The sequence below is a fragment of the Budorcas taxicolor genome, chromosome 19, assembly GCF_023091745.1.
Source record: "Budorcas taxicolor isolate Tak-1 chromosome 19, Takin1.1, whole genome shotgun sequence".
Lineage (NCBI taxonomy): Eukaryota > Metazoa > Chordata > Mammalia > Artiodactyla > Bovidae > Budorcas > Budorcas taxicolor.
The window spans coordinates 41,985,537-42,006,241 of NC_068928.1; the positions used below are offsets into that span (position 1 = coordinate 41,985,537).

At 45.3% G+C, this 20,705-nt stretch overlaps 1 protein-coding gene across 3 annotated transcripts in view; it reads right to left on the reverse strand.

Moving 5' to 3' along the window:
• The window catches only part of STAT5B (signal transducer and activator of transcription 5B), a 62,222-nt gene that overhangs the window by 11,262 nt on the left and 30,255 nt on the right, over nt 1-20,705 (reverse strand). Inside the window, exons 2-12 of one of the 3 annotated variants that reach the window (XM_052657807.1) lie at nt 13,526-13,663; nt 10,090-10,246; nt 8,888-8,977; nt 7,613-7,787; nt 4,062-4,192; nt 3,680-3,831; nt 3,056-3,211; nt 2,474-2,653; nt 1,749-1,836; nt 1,546-1,668; nt 826-918 (exon numbers count right to left, since the gene is read on the reverse strand). In XM_052657807.1, coding sequence (XP_052513767.1) covers nt 826-918; nt 1,546-1,668; nt 1,749-1,836; nt 2,474-2,653; nt 3,056-3,211; nt 3,680-3,831; nt 4,062-4,192; nt 7,613-7,787; nt 8,888-8,977; nt 10,090-10,246; nt 13,526-13,653 — 1,473 coding nt within the window. In that variant the 5' untranslated portion in view covers nt 13,654-13,663. Of the gene's footprint in view, nt 1-825; nt 919-1,545; nt 1,669-1,748; nt 1,837-2,473; nt 2,654-3,055; nt 3,212-3,679; nt 3,832-4,061; nt 4,193-7,612; nt 7,788-8,887; nt 8,978-10,089; nt 10,247-10,323; nt 10,343-13,525; nt 13,664-20,705 lie in introns of those variants that run through there. The other 2 variants (XM_052657808.1, XM_052657809.1) reach the window with 2 other exon arrangements.

Consider the following 20,705-nt stretch of genomic DNA (forward strand, 5'->3'; position numbering starts at 1 on the left):
TCTCATCCCTGCAGCAAAAATATTGTTCTCTAAAGAGCCCTGTTGAAAATGCCAAGTCAGACTCTTCACGTTAAGAGCCACATTAGAGAAGGACATACTTTTCTGTCCCAAATAACAAGCATAACCTTTCCTCAGGTTCTTTGGACTAATTTCTACTGGAATTATGCACCACACAGAACTCTGTCTACTGACATGTTTTGAAAATGATCAAGCCAGCCACACACGAGTGGTACCCAGACAGTACTGAGGCGATACATCCGCAGAATCACACTCACTCACTCACACACAGCATCTCATTCTTCCTGAGACTTGGGATGAGTCATAGAGCCAAAATTTGGAAAAGACATGAAATGTCACCCTCAGTCACTGGAGGGATGATGACAGGAAGCAATTTCTAACAGAAAGTGACTTCCTGATAAAGTACACAATCACTAGAAGAAACTGGGGAGTCCCAAACTCCACGCATGGTTTTACCCAGGATTCAAAATAATATTTACAGAGTACTGACTATGTGACAAGCACTTTGTGGATGAATCTTCCAAACACCACTCCAGAGCATTACTCTCCTTGTGTTGCAGACACTCATGGGAAGCTTAGACTCGGAGAGGTCAAGTAAATTTCCTGTGGTCAGAGTGAGGAAATGGTGGGGCCTGAGTTGAAACCCTGGCCATTCTTCCAGCGCCTGCTCATTCTACTTTCTACATGCTCTCCATTCTGCCTCCTAAGGAACACAGCATTTTTTTTTAAGCCTTTTGGTGGGGATAGAGAGACTCAGGACACCAGTGTCAAGGTCTTGAGACCTTCAGGCCCAAGGAATGCACTCACAGGCTCTGCAAAAGCGTTGTCCCAGAGAACGGTGGCCGTCGCATTGTTATCCTGGCTGCCGTGAACAATCACCACCACTGGGAGAGACAGGGTCTGAAAGAGACACAGGGAGGGCTGAGAGCCCACAGCCACATGCTCTGCCCTTCTCTCCTTTTGTTCCCATCATAACACGTGCATCCTCTCTCCAAGTTTCAGTAAATGTCACCCTCAAACACAGAATAGGAACGACTCCAGGAACAACAAGACGTCACATTTGCACAGTCTTAGAAATTTAAGCTATTTTAGCAGAGATATTTCTGCATGACATTTTGAGATTTAGATATTCCTTAGATATTTCTGAAGTATGGAGAAAGTTTCTCGAAGTGAGAGAACAGATAGAAAAGAGAAAGAAGATGGAGACATCTCCGGGAAAAAAATAGCAAGAAACGAATGTCTAAAATTTAACAATAAGTGTGCTCAAATCCATCCTGAGTGGTGTTTCCCTGGGTTCACTCCTACCCGTAATCCTAGCTATTCCATTTCATTATCATGTATTCAAGTCTTAAGAGAATCGAGGAGACAGAGCCCTAAGGATGAGGTCTCCTCACTTTCTATTCGTCAGTAAGCACAAGCAGGTACACCTGACACTAACACAACGTAAGTACACTTCCAAAACAAAAATCAGAAGATATTCTGAGATCAAAACAATTCTTTTGGGATATAAAGTACACAGACACACACCTTGACTTGAAACACCAGCTCGTTTCCACCAACACTGAACTGTGATTCAAACAGGATGGTAAATTTCTCTTCTGTCACCGACTCCGCTCCACGTCGGTCAGATCTCTTAATTCGTTTCAGGGACTGCCAAGGAGAAAGATGAGAGGATAAAGCCCTCAAGCCACTAGAGGGAAAGCCTAGTCTTCCTCTTCTCCCATCCTCACCATGTTCCTGAAGTGGGCGCTGAGGGTGCCTGTGGCCTGGTGGTACTCCATCACACAGCAGTTGTTCAGGATCTCCCCGCTGTAATCACTGCAAGCGAGAGGCAGACTCAACTCTACACCCATACAGAGTCTCAGCACACATGGGCAGCAAATATATTGGGGGTGGGAGCAAATAAAGGAGACTGTCAAACACTTGAGTCATTTAAGAGGAAATGGGGGCTCCGCTGCATAAATGATATAAGAAGTAAACATACATAAAACACATAAGAAGTTTCCTTAGACATATGCCTACTACATCAGAGTTTCTTTACACAAGAACAGCCTTATTCCTTCTCTGAGAGCTGCTGCTGCTGCTAAGTCGCTACAGTCGTGTCCGACTCTGCGACCCCATAGATGGCAGCCCACCAGGCTCCCCCATCCCTGGGATTCTCCAGGCAAGAACACTGGAGTGGGTTGTCATTTCCTTCTCCAATGCATGAAAGTAAAAAGCGAAAGGGAAGTCGCTCAGTCGTATCCGACTCTTAGCGACCCCATGGGCTGCAGTCTACCAGGCTCCTTCGTTCATAGGATTTTCCAGGCAAGAGTACTGGAGTGGGGTGCCATCGCCTTCTCTGTCTCAGAGAGAGGAGAGGCCAGAGAGCTAGTGGTGCTCCTACACAAGAAGGGCCAGGCCTAGACTTGCCAGGAGGTGGGATCCCTTTCCTTCTGTTTCCAGGGCAACGTACTTGCGGGTGTTCTCGTTCTTGAGCAGTGACTTGGCCTGCTGCTCGCTGATGATGGTGGCCTTCACCTGGGGCGGGTTCATGTGCACGTTCAGCTTCCCGCCCACCAGCAGGCGCACGGTGGCCGCGAACTTGGTCTGGGTCTTCAGGACCTGAGGGGGCTGCTTCTCGATGATGAATGTGCTGCGGGGACAGGAGAGACTTCAGGGGACAGGACTCTGGCCCCACCTTCCACGTGGGGAGGCTGCCTTGCACCAGGCTGAGCAGGTGAAGGGAGGGCTTGGGGCACAGTCCACCCTCCCTGGGGGCCACAGTGAGTCAGGGGAGCTGGCGGGAAGGGAGGCAATGAAAGGAACTCAGCAGCTGAAATGAATTGCAGGAGACAAACACCTGTACAGTGTCCACAAGAAATACTGGGCGAGGTCAACAGCAAGAAGCCACAGCAACAAGGGATGCAGAGGGATGGGATGAGGGTGTGAGGCACAAACTGAAGGATTTAAGCCAGAGCTCCCCATCTGCAAAAACCCTGTTGCCCCCCTGCCACCCAGAGCAACCAGATGGGAGCGGGGCGTGGCCAGGAGTCACCTGGTCACCAGGGCTGAGATGATGTCAGTGATGGTGGCGTTGACCTCAGCCAGCATCTCCTCCACGGGGCCGGGGATGGGCAGCTGCTGGCAGAGGTGCTCGGCTCTGCGGATCTGCTGCCGGTTCTGCCAGATGATCTCCGCCAACTTCTCACACCTGAACGCGAGCCCCGGGGCCCAAGGGAAGGACACTGGCTTCACCCCCGTCCTCCAGGCCAGAAGCTGGCAGGCGCCCAGGCGGGGACCAGGCCCACACCCAGCTCCATCCCCAGGAAGGCCTGCCACCCAAGCCACCTCGCCTGTTCCCTGGGCACAGCAGAGATGCCCTGCCTTCCAGAAACCCAGAGAAACACCCAGGAGGAGTGACGCTGACTGGGGTCCAACCAGCCTGAGTGTCACTTTGCCACCTGGCCCCATCCCAGCATCCAAGCCAGTGATGCCCCTCCAAGGGGAGTGGGCACAGGAAAGGATGCCAGCTCAGCATCAAACCAGACCACTGGTGGGATAAGACCTGTGCCCAGACAGAGGGAGCCAGCTGCTCATGCAGACGTGGGCACAAACAGCAGCTGGCAGCACCACCCTGAGCCCCTGCTGCCTGCCCCTCCCTGCCCCCCACCCCTGGTACCAGGACTGTAGCACATCCAGGCTGCCCTCGGGGGGGCCTCCGTTCCCCGCCAGCTGCTGCCGCCGCTTCCACTGGATCAGCTCGTCATCCAGGATGATGGTCTGCTGCTTCCGCAGCAGCTGCAGGGTCTTCTGGTGCTTCTCGGCCAGCTCCTGAGGGTCGGGCGGTGGCTCAGGGGGCCCTTCGGGGCTCTCAGAACAGCCCTGCAGGGCCTCCTCCTCCTAGACTGACTCTGCCCCTCAGGTCCCATGAGGAAGAAGGCCCTGGCCTCATGCCTCACTGGGTCCTGTTCTCCTCCTGGCTCTCTGCCTCCCTCAGGGTCCCCAGGACAGCTCGGGGCGTCACCGCCCCCGGGGAGGGGAGGGACGCTGAGCCCACTCACCACGCGGTACTGCTGCAGCGTCTGGGCCTCGCGCTGCAGCCAGGCCTCCAGGGACACCTGCTTCTGCTGGAGGGCCGTCTCCCGGCTCAGTCGCTCCTGGGGGTTCAGCTGGGCCAGCTGGGCAAACTGAGCTGGAGGAGGGGACAGGACACCATGACCATGACCTCCCCGGTCCAGCCGGGAGCCTATCTGTTCCGGAGGCAAGACCCTCGAAGGGACGTGTCTGACCAGCAGCCGGTCAGGTTCCACAGCAACGGGGCCCAGAGATGAGAAGGCTCTGGCCCCTGTGCCCCGACTCTGAGCTCCCCTCAGGAGGTGGGGAGATGGAAGCCTGGGGACAGGTGAGGAGGAGCCTGCCCTGGCCAACCCCCTACTTAGCCCGCCTCACCCCATGCGTGGTCTGGCTTGGAGCCACCATGTCTGGTCTGAAGTGAACCCCACCCTTCACCAGGTGGGTGAACTTGGGCAAGTCACCCCCCACTCCTATGCCTCAGTTTTCCCATCTGTGAAAGGGGAGCATCATGAGACATCTGCCTCAGCGGCTGCTGGGAGGTTAAATGATGAGACAGAAATGCGCAGGAAGCTGCCCGGCACCACTGGCCCCAGAGGGAAGTCAGTCATGGTTAATGGGTTACATGAGGGGATGAAAGGCAGACGGAGCAGCTCTCAGCCCCAACCTCACGGGCACAGCCTCGTCAGGCTCTGACAGGGCTCTGTCCTGTCTCCCAGGCTCAGCAGCCTCTCCTCAGGGAAGGGGGGTTTCTTCAGGGGGTGAAGGTCCCTAACATGCTTATCCAGGTTGGTCACTGTGAGCTCAGCTGACCAACCAGAAGAGAAACACAGAGAGAGTTGGGGCCACTGGGAACACAAAAGCAGTGAGAGTCTCTCAGGAGAGCGAGGCAGTTTCTCTCCACATCAGCTCTCAGGCAGCTCATCAATGGCAGAATATGTAACCAGGCCTCACTGACTCCTTCTGCAAACAACCTGTGATGAAATACTTAAGACACAGGAAGTAGAGAGGATGATACAAGGAACACCTGTGCATCAAGAAGCCGCTTAAGAAATCAAGCACTTCCATGGTGAAGCACCTGTACCCCTCCCCTGCTGGTAACCCCATCCCTCCCTCCACAGGTAACCACTGTCCCCAGTGCTGGCATCCGACCCTGGCCAATGGCCTTTCTGAACATCTCAGGGGCCTCACTGGGGCTGAGTCTAGAAGACATGACCATCAGTCACAAGTCTTGGTCAAACTCCTGGCAGGCCTCTGCGGGCCATGTCACACGGCCGAGACCCTGTCCTGTGGACACACAAGGCTGGGACAGACTAAAGCAACTCTATTCAAGAGAACTTGGAAATATGGCTCCATTCTGACTGCAGGGGACTGAGCAGGCAAGGAACAGAGCAGAACAATCTGGACAGCCACTCGGAATCCTGCCACCCACAGGGAGACAGTGATAATCCCAACACTGGGACCTGGCTTCCTTATGCAAGTGACCCACTTAAGTCTCTCCTGGCAAATTGCAGAAGCTTCTGGGAAGGACGCCAGGAGACGTGAGGCAATTGTCTGCTCCACTGGAGGGAGCTGAGACTGCCCTCACACAAACAGATCAGTCATCTGTGTTTCTGATGTGTGCACTTGATAAATGAGACTGAACTGACATTGCAGGATGGGGACAAACCCAACCTCACAAGTAGGAAACAGAAAACCCAAGAATAGGATCATCCATTCTGTCAGCCAGTCAATGGCCTTGGGTAGAAATAAGAGCTTGAAATTTCCAAATTTAGGAGGGGGTCAGTCTGGTATGGATGCAGATGGGAGGAAGACATGCCAGGGTCATCCTCTTATCATTCACTCAACACCAGCTCTAACTTGGGCTGTGCCGACCTCAGAGTCCCTTGAACTATAAGGAGATCCAACCAGTCAATCCTAAAGGAAATCAATCCTGAATATTCATTGCAAGGACTGATGCAGAAGCTGAAGGTCCAACACTCTGGTCACCTGATGTGAAAAGCCAACTCATTGGAAAAGACTCTGATGCTGGGAAAGATTGAGGGCAGGAGGAGAAGGGGATGACAGAGAATGAGATGGTTGGATGGCATCACCAACTCGATGGACATGAGTTTGAGCAAGCTCCGAGAGTTGGTGATGGACAGGGAAGCCTGGCGTGCTACAGTTCACAAAGTCCCAAAGAGCTGGACAAGACTTGGTGACTATGACAACACCACCACCACCAACAACAAATCTTAGGGTACAGAGATAAAAGACTGTTTCCTCTCAACAAATTTATATTCTTCCGCAGAAGACAGAAAGAGTAAGTGGTGTTAATACAGTTCTAAGATGGAGCCCACAGGCACGGCAGTAGAGAAGGGCATGGCATGTGCAGGCATATGTGCTTTCACGGCTGGCTGGCTGAGCTGAAGCGTCTCTGAGGTTTTGAGCAGGGCACGTAACCAGGGAGAGCAAACTACAGGGCCACTTCATTTTATCCTGGTGCAATATATTGTACTTCACAGACACTGTGTTCTTTTTTAAATATAAATTGAATGCTTGCAGCAACCTTGTGGCAAGCAAGCAACCCTATTGATGCTGTTATTTCCAACAGCATTGGCTCATTTCTTGTCTCTGTGTCACATTTTGGTAATCCTTGCGCTATTTCAGAGTTTTTCATTATTACTATATTTGCTATGGTGATCTGTGACCAGTGATCTTTGATGTTACTACTACAATTCACTGAAGGTTGGGCTCATTAGCCTTTTTAAAATTAAGGTATGTACTTTTTTTTTTAGACAATGCTATTGCACACTTACTGGACTACAGTGTAGTATACACATATATACGCTGGGAAACCAAAACACTCATGCGAATTGCTTTCCTGCAATATTTACTTTATTGTAGTGGTCTGGAACCAAACGCTTGGCATCCCCCAAGCACCCCTCAATTAAAGTCACACTGCCAAACTCTGAAGGGTCAATAGAGGGTGCTGGTGGGCTCCACACCTTCCAGACTGATTCTGACCAAGGCACCAGCAGGATTTACCCAAGGTAGGGGCTCCTCTGTCTACAGGGCTAACTGAGATGCACGAGTTGCTCTGCCCCAGGACAGCCTGTCTGAATAGCCGAACAAAACAATACTAAATGGCTGCAGAACACAGCTCTCTGTCCCTAATATGCTCATACTGTTCAGAAAGTTTACCATTTCAATAAAGCGCCTGTTTGAAAATGCCTGCCACGTACAAAGTGCATCTGATACTGTTTCCTTACTCTGCGTGCCCCTCCCACAAGAGGAAATGCCTTTCCTCACAGACCAGCAGCTCCTTGGGTGTGGGGGGCCAGAGTGAGACCCCACCTTCTCTCCCAGGACCAGTGCCTGGATTTGCCCCTTCCAAAGCCTCAACCTCCGGCGCTGCCTTCAATGCAAAGTATTCTCTGCTACCTCAGAGAGAGGAAAACGCCTCTAAATGGAGAACTGGTTCTCTTCTAAGCCAACCAGCTTCTTGCCAGTCCTCACTCTGGTCCTCCAGACACGCACCACCCTCCCACACCAGGCTCACCCTGGATCCTCAGGCTCTCCTGATACTGGATGATGAAATACTCTTGAGTCTGCTGCAGCTTCTTCAGCTCATTCTCTGTGTCCTGCGTGACCAGTCGCAGCTCCTCAAATGTCTGGTTGATCTGAAGGTGTTTCTGGGACATGGCATCAGCGAGACTTCCAGCCGGAGAAGTACCCTGGAGACAGAGCAGAGAGACAGAGCAGGTGGCAGTGAGCCGGGCAGAGAGGATGGGAGGAAGCCTCAGGCCTTAGTCCCAGAGAAAGGGCAATGCTCGCACTATAACTGGGCCGAGATGCCAAAGGCTAAATTTTGAGTCAGAGAGCTGCAAATGTTCTCTGTGAGAGTTGGGGCAGAGTGGGAAGACGAGGAGCAACAGGAGGCCGGGTGGACTACGGCATCTTCATGAAGCGCTGCAGAAAGGCTCTGACCTACACACAAGAGACATCTGAGTTCTCTTTGGAGACCAGAACTCAACGTGTCTCAGGAGTTTTCCTACTAATAATGATGACCCCTCATTTCAGAGTCATTCACTGGATGCCAACTGTGCCAGGTGCTGGCGGCACAGCGGGGGACACAGCTGTGTGAACACATGTCATCTGTGTCCTCCCTCAAGACCTCGTGACTGGGCAAAGAGCGTGAATTGTTCAGGGGCGGCGTCCTGGAGACCCCAAGTGAGGTGATGGGCGGGGCACCAACAAGCGCTGTGTGGATCGAGTCATCGACCTGGCCTGGGTGGGTCTACTCCTTCAACACCGGGTTGAGGGGGGCTGAGAAGGGGCTATTCTTAAGCAATCTCACCTGAATATAAGCATGTGTGTGTGAGTTGCTCAGCTGTGTCCAGCTCTTTGTGACCACATGGACTGTAGCTCGCCAGGCTCCTTGGTCCACAGAATTCTCCAGACAAGAACTCTGGAGTGGGTAGCCATTCTCTTCTCCAGGGGATCTTCCTGACCCAGGGATCCAACCCAGGTTTCTCGCAATGTGGGCAGATTCTTTACCAACTGAACCACCAGGGATCCCTACATATCCCTGCCTCTCCTCAAACACTATTCAATTAGGGTTAAATTGTTTTGCACTTGTTCACATTGTTCTGTGGTTGCGATCTCATCAAGGTTACAAGCCAGTCAAGATCAGAGATCAGTTTTCTATTTCCTTTGCGCTCTTAGGACAAGGCTCTGTTTATAGACACCAACAGATGCACCCTGAGAGACCCTGACAAAGCTGGGCCAGAACGAGCTCGGCAGGAAAGGACTCCCAAGCCCGCGGGGCACTCACATTGGTGGCTTCTCGGACCAGCCTCTGCTCATTGTACAGAATGTGGCGAATGCAGCGCACCAGCTCCATGGGGCAGCGGTCGTACGTGTTCTGAAAGAATCCAAGAGCAAACGTCACTTTGTTCTGCTTCATGCTATGGGGCAGAACCTCACCGCAGAGCAGAGGGCCAGACCTCAGGCTGGAGGAGACGCTTGGCAACACAACCATGAGGACTGCTGCTCTTCCAGTGTGAATGGGGACAAGAAAAGCATGCTGTGGGAAACTCAATTACAAGAGGAAGGTAAAATTATTTTATTTCTTGCATCTTAAATTGCTTAAAGTAAGGGAACCATGCATGGAAACAGAATACATTTTTAAAAGGCCGTATCAGAGGAGAAACTGGACACCACCTTGACTGAGCAACCAAAATTACTGCCACCAAGGAGGACAAGGCGGATGCGGTACACCTCTGGATGTGATAGTCTGAGGAGGACACAACATCACTTCTTTCCAATTCTGATCAGGGGTGTGTACCCTGAATCTAATCATGAGGAAATGTCATACAAACCCCAAATAAGGTACATTTTACCTTTAAAAAATAGAGGAGCTGAATTATTTTTAAAATGTCAACGCAATGAAAGACAAAGGGAGACTGACAAATGGTTCCTTAAAGAGAGATGACAACTATATGCAATAAGCGATCTTGAACGTGATCCTGGACTGGAGGGGGAGAAAAATGTCCCAAAGGATGTTAGTAAGTCAGCTGGTAACTGTACTGCAACTACATAAGAGAAGGTTCATATGCTTAGAAAATGGACACTGGAGTGCTTTAGGGACAAAGGGGCATGCTGCATACAACTTTCGAGTGATGAAAAACTGTGTGCACGTCTATGTATGGCGCACCTGGGTGTGTGTGTACATGCAAGTGTGCAGAGGGAGAATGTTGTAAAGCAAATGTTAACAATGCTGAGTCTGAGCATACGTTCTTAGTATCAATCTTGTAACTGTCTATAAATTTGAAATGGTTTTCAAATAAAAGGTTTAAAAATGGCAGCTACAATCACAAAACCAAACAATAAGAACTTTACACGTTGTCACATGTGGCTTGGCAACATGTGAAAGGAGAGAGAGAAAACCTCTGAATGAAGGAAGAGCCCCTGCAGGGAAGAGAATGCAGCGTGGCCTGGGGCTCACATGGAGCGCGGCCCCGAACTCATGCCCACCTGGAGCTGCGTGGCGTAGTGCCCCAGCTTGATCTTCAGTAGGAACCCGTCTTCCCCCACTTGGTGCTCGGCCTTCTTCTGCAACTCCTGCACCAGGCCCTCCAGGAGCTGGGTGGCCTTAATGTTCTCCTGTGGATTATCAAGATCTATTGAGTCCCTAGGGGAAAGAAATTACATACATATGTATACATACATGCATACAGCCTGTATAAATGCAGCCTCAATGCACCATACCTTTTCTGGGGCTCAAGTGACTTCTTTACAATGCTCACTGCAAATTTTAGGCAACTGTCCAATTCAAACTGACTACATAGCTACATAAATCTATTTCCAATCCACTAGTTACCTTAGTGGAAGGTATAGCATATTTTCTTTTTTCTTTGCAGTGGACTGTCCATTCTCCCACTGACTCGCTCTGGTGCTTATGCTATTTGCTTCTAGGAATGAAGGGAAAAGGAAAGTGCTTTGTGTGCTCTGAAGGAAATAAGGACTCTGATAATTTCCTATTTATAGTCACCCCTTCAAGGGTGGAAGGGGGCACAGGGTCAAGAATGCTCTGTGTGTTTTTGCCAGCCTCAACTTGTATGTGTTGCTAATTTCACAGGGAGTATTTCTTCAGTAAAGACAGGTGAGTTAACGGAGTTACTTCTAAGAAGCCCTGGAAATATGATATTAAGACAGATGAAGCCTACAAGTATTCACACAAGGCAGGCATTTGTATCACTAGGTGCAGATTTGGGACATGTAGGCAGGGCTGACTCCTCCAATGAACCAGAAAAATCACTTTACAGGCTTCACAGTAATTCAGAGCCACTTAACTGGTGGCAGGGCTTGGGTGGTCTCCCTCCCTCCCTTCTTCCTCCTCTCTCTTCCTTCCCCCACTCTTCCCCCTCTCCCCATCTCTGACTCTCTTTCTTTTTTTAAACAACTTAATCAACAATTGCTATTGGGCAGTACTGTGTTACTTAACTCTGCTTGCTGAAGAAACCTAACAGCTGTCAGATTGAAATAACATTCATTACTGCTGGTGGGTCTGCAGCGAAACAAGACATCTGGTGATAGCTAAGCAGCTCTGTCATCTCTACACAGCCCTGAAGTTAGGTAGAAACTAATTTCTAACAGGGGCACAGACAGGTACACCAAAGCACTGGTAACATTACTTCATCAACTAACATGCTCGAATCTGCCCTCTTGAGAAGGCAGTAGAGGAAGCCAAAATTTAAATATGCATACTATGTACCAAATATGTCTAAATAAAAGCCTTGAAGGAATGGAGGCAGCCCTGCACCTCTGTTCTGAATGGCAATAATGCTCCTCATCTGAGGAATCCACTCTTCAAAAGAATATTTTGGAGTACAGTTGCTTTAGAATGGTGTGTTTGTGTCTATCGTAGAGCACAGTGAATCAGCTGTATGTATACATACATCCCCTCTTTTTTGGATTTCTTTACCACTGAGGTCACCACAGGTCACTGAGTAGTGAATCCACTCTTGAGAAGAGCCAATCTCCGAGCAAAACTCATGGTAATCAAGTACTACCAGTTCTTGGACTTTAAAACTTAATTCTCTTCCATAAATGTACACACATACATATATATACAGACACACACACACACACACACACACACACACACACACACACACACATATAAACTTTCTTAGCTTAAACATGAAGAACTGAAGATGTTTTACTTAAAATCTTTATATTCTTAAACCCAAAACTGAATAAACTTCAGGTTTTCCTTGACATAAACACAAGACTTTTAACATTCGTTTGATAAGAAGACTACATGGGAAATCTACTAAATGAAATTTTAGATCAACAGAAACTTCCTACTAATGTTTTCCTGAACTCTCCAAATCTTTAAAAGAAAATGAAAATGAAATAGAAAAGCACCAGATGAGGTGCAATTGACATGCTCACATTCAGTACCTTTTTTTTTCCTCACTTAATTGCATGAGGCTGAGATTTTTTTAATTGCCTAGAAAATTGCCTTCCTTTGGTGCGCTCCAGCTTTGGAACAGAAGTCTGCTACTAACACAAGATCGCAATGATTCTGAGGCAACATTACTGATGGGTATACAGCTCGCCTCAAATAGCAACATAAAGGCTGGTTTCTCCTGTTCTCCTGGCCATGATGATGGAGGCCTGAAGTACCCAACGAACATGACAGATCAGCTCCAGACTGGTAACTGGCATGTGCCCAGGCCCTGCTCAGAGCAGCAGACAGCCTGCGGCCTGGCGTGCAACAGCATTGCTGATTATAAGGCTTTGTCAACAGTCTACTGCAATGTACTAATTTTGAAATAATTTAAAAGCGATTCCCTCCCCGGATATATAAACAGTAATTTGAGAAATCAGAAAAATAAACATGGTTATTGAATCTGCCATTAAGAGTAATTATTGTTAACATTTTGGCGTATTATCTTTTAGTCTATATATATATATACAGATTACATATAAATTTGAAGACACCAAAGTCATCGTTAAACTTGTTAATAATACACTTTATTAAATTTTATGCATATGCATACCTTATCTGACCCGTTAAATACTAAACTCTGTGGACAAGGGCTTCAGTGTTTTCATATGAACTCCACTAACTACAACACTGCTAGATACTCAGTTTTGTTGACTTTTTAAAAAATTTTATTTTTAATTTGAGGATAATTACTTTACAATATTGTGATGGTTTCTGTCATACATCAGTATGAATCAGCCATTAGTATACACACGCCCCCTCCCTCTTAAACCTCTCTCCTTCCTACCTCCCTCCCCACCCCACCCTCTCTAGGATGTCACCAGCTTTGGGTTCCCTTGAGTCATACAACAAATTCCCACTGGCTATCTGTTTTACATATGGCAATATATATGTTTCAATGCTATTCTCTGAAATCATCCCACCCTCTCCTTCCCCTGTGTCCAAAAGTCTGTCCTTTGTGTCTCTAGAGAAGTTGTGGTTACATGTACACAATGGAGTATTACTCAGCTATAAAAAGGAACACATTTGAGTCAGTTCTAATAAGGTGGATGAACCCAGAGCCTATTATACACAGTAAAGTAAGCTGGAAAGAGAAAGACAGATACCATATATTAACGTGTATATATGGAATCTAGAAAGATGGTACTGATGTGTTAGTACCATAGTACACAGTACCACAGATGGTACCTATGTATTAACTGTTTTTTATGAGCAGCAATATTATAATGCTTTTATCCAGAATTTATTATTAAAGGAAACAAACCCTATTTTTAAAAAAAAATCCCAGTAGTTATTCCATCTTCTTAAAATTTAAGATAGAATACCTTTTCATGAGTCACATAGCTTTCTTTACAAATGTACAACTTTTAGAGTCTTCATTATGTTATCTTTCTGATAAAACTTCAATATGGTTGTGCCTCACAAAATATGACAGAAAAACCTTTATTCACTTACCAAGCTTGGCTTTCAATCCACTGGGATAAGTAATGGCGCACCTCAATGGGGAAATGCTGACCATACAGTGCTTGCATCTGATGAAGGGCATCTCCTTGGAGCTGCTGGGCTTGTATCCACACAGCCATGGTTTACAATCTGTTAAACAAACAGTGGTTTGCATTGGTTTCCCCGCCCCCCCCCGCCCCCCTTTAAATCCACTAGAGTAAATACTCGATTATAAAGGCTGGCGATAAATGCATTTAAGCCCTTTTTGATAGACTGAAGATTGGTATTCTTAAACTGAATTTTAGCTTCAAAATGCTTTCAAAATGTAGACATTCGGTGCGGCCATGGAAAGGTGTACAACTGGGTCTATGAAGCTCTGACTACAAAATGTACAGAAGCCCTATAATGAAAAATACAAATTCAGCATTAAGGAAAGAACTGCCTATAGTTTTGATATCACAGACATATTCTTTCTTTTACATGTGTTCCAAACTTGAAGTAACAGTAAGCAGCATTTCAACAGTAATGATAAATAAGTAGCACAGGGATTTTGTTAAATAATCACTTATTTTAGATTTCATATTTTTACTTTTAAAACGTGCAATAAAACACACTGCCATTTTGAAAAAGACCCAGTCAAAGAAAAGTGGTAATATCTTATGCATGGATTGAACCCTACGTATTATTACTATTTACCTAAACAGTAATTATTTGCACATCAAAAGAACAGATTTATCTGGAAAATAACCCCAAGGTTCACCTTCTGAGTTACTGCTAAGGAACTTATGAAGCAATGTTCTGTTAAAATTAAAGCATTTAAAAATCTTTCAGACACTGAAAACAATATATTCCAGCTAAGAGTTAGAAACAAAACCCATTATATTCCAATAGTGGGTAGATTTTTAAAACACTCACTTGATTTCAGGAAAACAGTTTTATAAAACTGCCACGATACCTTTTCAGACTCACCTAAGAATTTTTAATTCATTTGGCAGAAACTCTTTGGGGTGAAACCAAACGGTGGCAGCAGCATTACTTTCATGAGCACAGGGGCCTCCCTGCTGGCCCAGTGGTTAAGACTCCACACTTCCACTGCAGGGAGCTTCTGAGTTTGGTCACTGATCAGGAAACTACAATCCCACATGCCAAGTGGCCAAAAAATGTTGTACTTTCACGTACACAAAGGAGACTAAAACTGCATCTTGCTCTAACACTATGATCCACAGTGTGGAGTTTGATACAAGGCAGGGATATCTTGAATCCCTTCCAGAACTATCTGACGACTGATTTGTACAATTCTCCTATTAACCCGTGCTACAGTCAGGGTCTGGTGAATTAGAACTTTGGTTTTGTTGAACATCAGAGACCACACAAGTGTGTTATGAAACAAAAATCCCTTCTCTGTCAGTTGTAGTTGTCCGATCGCATAACACAGAGCTATTTATGGGACAAGTTAGTTAGCCAACAATGAGGTGTGGGGTGGCTGCCAGTTACCTATTTTAGATTTGTGCTATGCTATAGAACATTTGTGCAGTGTACAACTTTAATTAGGGCTTTTGAGCATTAAGGCTGGGATCACTGTAAGATCACCCAAGACATCAAATTCCAGCCTTGAAATTTGATGAAATTTTTCAAATTCTCACTACAAAGAGAAAGACTTGGATAAAACAGTTCTCTCCAGAAGGAATCCCACAGTAAAATCAAACACCCGGAAGACATTTAATTGTACAATATAATTTCTAATCAAATGACTCATCATATCTCAAGATTTTGGAAAACTGGAACAGATACCAAGGCATATTTTTTGGACAAAAGGTAAAGGGATGGATGTCATGGTTGAAGGTGCTTAGACAAGAATGATACAGGAATAAAGAAAATAATTCAGTACTATTAATCTCTCTTAGTGGTAAGGAACTGGAAAGAAGCAGGACCTCCTCATAGCTCTCTTGATGAATATGCGGATGATGCCAACAGATACAAAAATGATCTTGCATCCTGCGTTCATTTACTGAATTGACCCCAGAGACAAAGGAAGGAAAACTGTGGGAAAATGTTTATCTTCAAAATGTTTATCTCCTCAGTCCACCCAAATAAAATAGCAGTCTGCTAACTCTATCCTCTCAGTTCACTTTCTTTTTCTTGGTATCATTTATCACTTCCTGATGCTTTTGAACTGCAGTGCTGGAGAAGACTCTTGAGAGTCCCTTGGACTGCAAGGAGATCCAACCAGTCCCTTCTAAAGGAGATCAGTCCTGGGTGTTCTTTGGAAGGAATGATGCTAAAGCTGAAAGTCCAGTACTTTGGCCACCTCATGCGAAGAGCTGACTCATTGGAAAAGACTCTGATGCTGGGAGGGATTGGGGGCAGGAGGAAAAGGGGACAACAGAGGATGAAATGGCTGGATGGCATCACTGACTCGATGGACATGAGTTTGAGTGAACTCCGCGAGTTGGTGATGGACAGGGAGGCCTGGCGTGCTGCAATTCATGGGGTCGCAAAGAGTCGGACACGACTGAGTGACTGAACTGAACTGAACTGACATTTATTACGTATTTGTTTAATGACTTCCCACTAGGGAGAAAGCACCATGAACACAATGACTTTGTTTTGTCTTATGCTCTTTCTCTTGGGCCTAGAATTGTGCCTGGCAAATAAGCATTCAGAAAATGTGTTGTTGTTGCATAAATAAATGTATATACAGAATTTGGTTAAATCTATCAGCTCTTTCCAAAGTCATCATGGAACGAGATATCAGTATGAAATACCAAGTTAAGAAAATGAAACAGATTCTACACTTTGGGTGAGTCTATATTAATAACGGTCTGCTGCTGCTGCTCAGTCGCTTCAGTCTATCTGTCCCTTAATCACATATGGCACCGCTTGTAATTTTCTCTTTTAGATTTTATTAATTTTTGTCTGTTTTCCCCACTGAATAAGAACCATAAGTGAGCGAGTACCTACTATGCTGGCATGCCATGGAAGTGAAAAGTAGTATGCATTTGTTCAGTAAATAGACACATACCAAATATTTGCTAAATACGTCACAGGTTCTGCTGCCTGAGCATAATTCCAGGAGTCATTACTGTTTTAAGAAAGAAATACTACGCTGATATGCTACATAGGTAGGAATATTATATAAATGTCACACTGTTTTGTTAAGCTTTGTACTAGTTCTTGGTTTTTATAAAAGAGTACAATGCTGTACTCTTGGAAGTTTTCAGAATATTTTTTATGGTTCTAAATATGAACATGCCACAACAGTTACTTTCTAAAATGCCATCTGAAGGATAACAGCTGATAAACATAAGGTGGTAATCTCTTTATTTTGATAAATACAATATACGTTAATTTCACTACAAAAAAAAAATGCTTCGATAGAGCTGGAAAGTACACTTTGCCTACCACTGGCCAAAAATGTAAAATAAAAACACTAAGCAGTACAAATCATCTTTATTTTTAAACTAAGAGTTATTTACACATGGAATATGAGATGACCTACTGAGATTATCATGTAACAATTTAAAATATGCAGTTTAGAAAAAAAAATGACTTCCCCCTACCAACTGTGTTAATAAAGCCTGGACTCTAAGTGGTGCTTTTCTCCATGCACGTCAAAACTTCATACACGTTCTACACACATTATTCGGCTGAGCCTACACCTGGTATCAGCTGACTCCCTGTCCTTTCTCACTAGTGCTCATGCAGCCACTGAACGCTACCCTCCCCCCCACACAGTATAGTGTATGCGTGTATCACACATAGTGACGCTACCCCACACACACAGTAACTGCACGTCTGTCCTCAATACACGCTTTCTTCTGCTTATTTACGGGCAGCTCCATCTTCAATGTGTGATGTTCTGACAAGGGAAGTGGTTTGTATCTCTGGTAAATCACCACCTCTGAAGACTGGGAAATGGATATACAATCTTATTTTTAGCCAAAGATGAGAACTGTTTGAGCTCTGCGAGTTGCACTCTTATTGTTCATAAGCATTCCAAACAACCCCAAACCACCCTGGATACAGAATCTTGCGCTTTCGAAAGCATAAAGTATCTACATGGACCCCATATATATGGATATATCCTAGGAGTCCCAAATACAGCAGACCCACAGGCACTTGAAAAAAAGCGTTTCAAAGTCTAATAGCTCATAATGTTACAGACTTAATGAAAACTGAAGCAAAGACTGTCTGTTTACATAAATTAGACAATATGAGTGGGTGGGATTTAAGGATAATTTTTCCCGATAATAGATATCTTTTTATTAGATGCTTTCCCTTTGAGAAGTAAAACATAAACCTTTGAGGAAAAAAAAATTACTCTCTCTGAAGACCCTAAAATATTGTGGCTAAAGTCATGCTATAGCCAACTGTAGGGGAAGAGAAGGACCACAGAAAGTTCCCCAAGCGTATCTGTCACTTGCAAGAATGAATTCTGGCTTGGGATGAGAGTGGGAGTTTCAAATGAGCACAGGGGGAAATTCCCTGGTGGTCCAGTGGCTGGGACTCCGTGCTCCCAATGCAGGGGGCCTGGGTTCCATCCCTGGTCAGGGAACTAGATCCCCCATGCCATAGCTGAGGCTCCTGCCTTCCACAGTGGAGCCTGGGGGTCTTGTGTGCTGCAACTGAGACTCGGCCTAGTCAAATAAATAAATATTTCAAAAAGTGTGTGCAGGGATTTGGTCTGCCGGATTCACGTGTATAATTCAAGTATTCTGTAAGTCTTCTCCACCCCATCACAACCACTGTTCCATTCCATCCCAGGGCCAAACTCTCTACAATGGAGTTCAAGTTCTGGAGATAATGGCAAGCTCACCTAAATAAAGTTCTACAAAAGATTTAATAACCTTTTAAACCTCTCTGGGCCTCAGTTTCCTTACTTGTAAAATTATGTCTCTCGGGGGTTGTTGTAAGAATGAGTTAACATGGGCAAATGCTTAAAACAGTGCCTGGCTCATAGCAAATGCTCAATCTTATTCTGACTTTGCAACCTTAAACTGATAAAACGGTGTCCTTCTCCCCACCTCCTATTTTAACTCATTTCAAATAAGTACCTTCCGAAAGTCAATCCTCCCACAAAGCGCTCTTGCTGTCTTTCTCCTTAACCAATATCCTGCAGATAAATTTTACCCCCCTGTTAAAAGCCCATCTCTTAATCAATTTCACTGGCACCAGGACTTTCATGGATGAGAACTGATGGAGGCTGGTGGAAAGGCTTTGGGAGAACTGTTTCCTCACCTCTGAACAAAGGAATTAAGAATTGTGAAGGGCAGTGCAGTGAGAGCAAGCCTGTCATAAGTACACTCGACTCCAAAAAGGAACATCCATTCAGATGTGCTTGCTTGGCAGCCGGAGCAAAGCTTTCTCCTATTCCTTCCAAAGAAGGACTCCTACTAATTAAAAGTATGAATTACGAGCAACAAATATCTTGATTCCTCTAATAAATAAACATGAGAAATAAGAATGAAAACTGAATTAAAATAACATTTTATTAGTGTTTTTATCCACCATCCAGATTTATCATTTAATGTCATTTACTGAACACTTGCTGCATTGTTTTACAGCAATGAGGGCTTTTATGAGTCTACTCATACAACCCTCACAAAAACCCTAGGAGGTAGCCCTATTATTGTTCCTACTTTATAGATGAAGAAATTGAGGTTTAGCAAATGAAACAATATTGTAAAATGGTGTAATAACTTCAGAAAACCATCTGGAGGTTCTTCAAAAGGTTAAATATGGAGTTACTATATGACCCAGCAGTTTCACTCCTAGGTATATGCCTAAGAGAAATGAAAACATATGTCTACAAAAACTTGCACACAAATGTTCGTAGCAGCATTATACATAATAGCCAAAAGGCAGAAACAACCCAAATGTCCATCAGTACATGAGTGGATAATAAGGATATGAATGGAGAAATAAAGCAGATAAAATGGAATATTATTCAATAGTAAAAAGGCCTGAAGTACTGAAACATGCTGTAATATGAATAAACCTTGAAAACATGATGCTAAGTAAAAGAAGCCAGATACAAAGGGCCACATATTGCGCATTCCATTTAAAGGAAATGTCAGAAATACGCAAACCCATAGAAACAAAGTAGACAGGCGGTTGCCAAGGGCTAGGGGGATGGGCAGTGACTTTAATAGGTATGGGTTTCTTTTGGGGGTGAAACATTTGCCCCACGTCCCACTCTGCTGAGGTGTACCCTCTGGGCTGGGTCTGGGCAGCCTGGCCCCAGCCTGTACTCCACCACTGCACCATGCTGACTCTGTCCCAGGGACTTGTGGTCGTAGTCTGGCATACTGTGTTTTGTATTTTTCTGCATGTTTGTTATATTTCGTAACTTAACGGAAGAAAATGAGTAAGAAATTAGAATCAGAAACCTAATATTGCAGGGCTCTGATTTGGGCAAAGGCTTGGGCTACTTGGCAGATGAAACAGATGTATAAACATTGCTTGTGATCTGAAAAAGAATATGATCTGGCAAGGAGTTAGGATTCAAAACTGTTAATCATATCAGCACCACTTAGTGACTGAAGGACTTTGGATGCAATATAAACAGCAAGTTCTCTGTTGTTTTTTCCTGCTTTACTGTCAATACATATGTCCAGTGGCAGTGATTACCTAGTAGTAGGAACCTGGAGGGAGAGAAAACTATGAAATAGTGGCAATGAAGGATTAAGACTTTGTTCATACTAAAACTGGCCTAACATCAAGTAAGAAGGTTAGTGTAAAACTATCCCATCTAGAAGCAGGTCAACACTGGAGCCATCTGCTCTTTAAAAACATTTTTTTCTAAACACTACTTTATAAGCCATCGGAAAGGCAATTCTCTAATAAAATCAGATTATTAAACAGATGGGAAGAGAACAGAATGAATAAAAGTATTTGGCTCACAAAGAAACAAACAAGGAAAACTTTGCCAGGCAACACAGAGATGATAAAATTCTGGGAAGACAATCAGTCTTAAATCTTTACGTCACAGTGAAATTACTGCATATTACTTTGGGGAGAGGGGAGGAGGTGGGAGGAGAAGGTCTCCCCCATGCTACACTGGCTCACAGCTTGAACAGCGCCTGTTATCATTATTTCTATGTTGCAATCTATTTAGCAACTTGGACAGCCCGCTTGGGAAGAAGCTACATCAATAACATTTTTCAGGTAACTGAAAACGTTTACTGTAGCC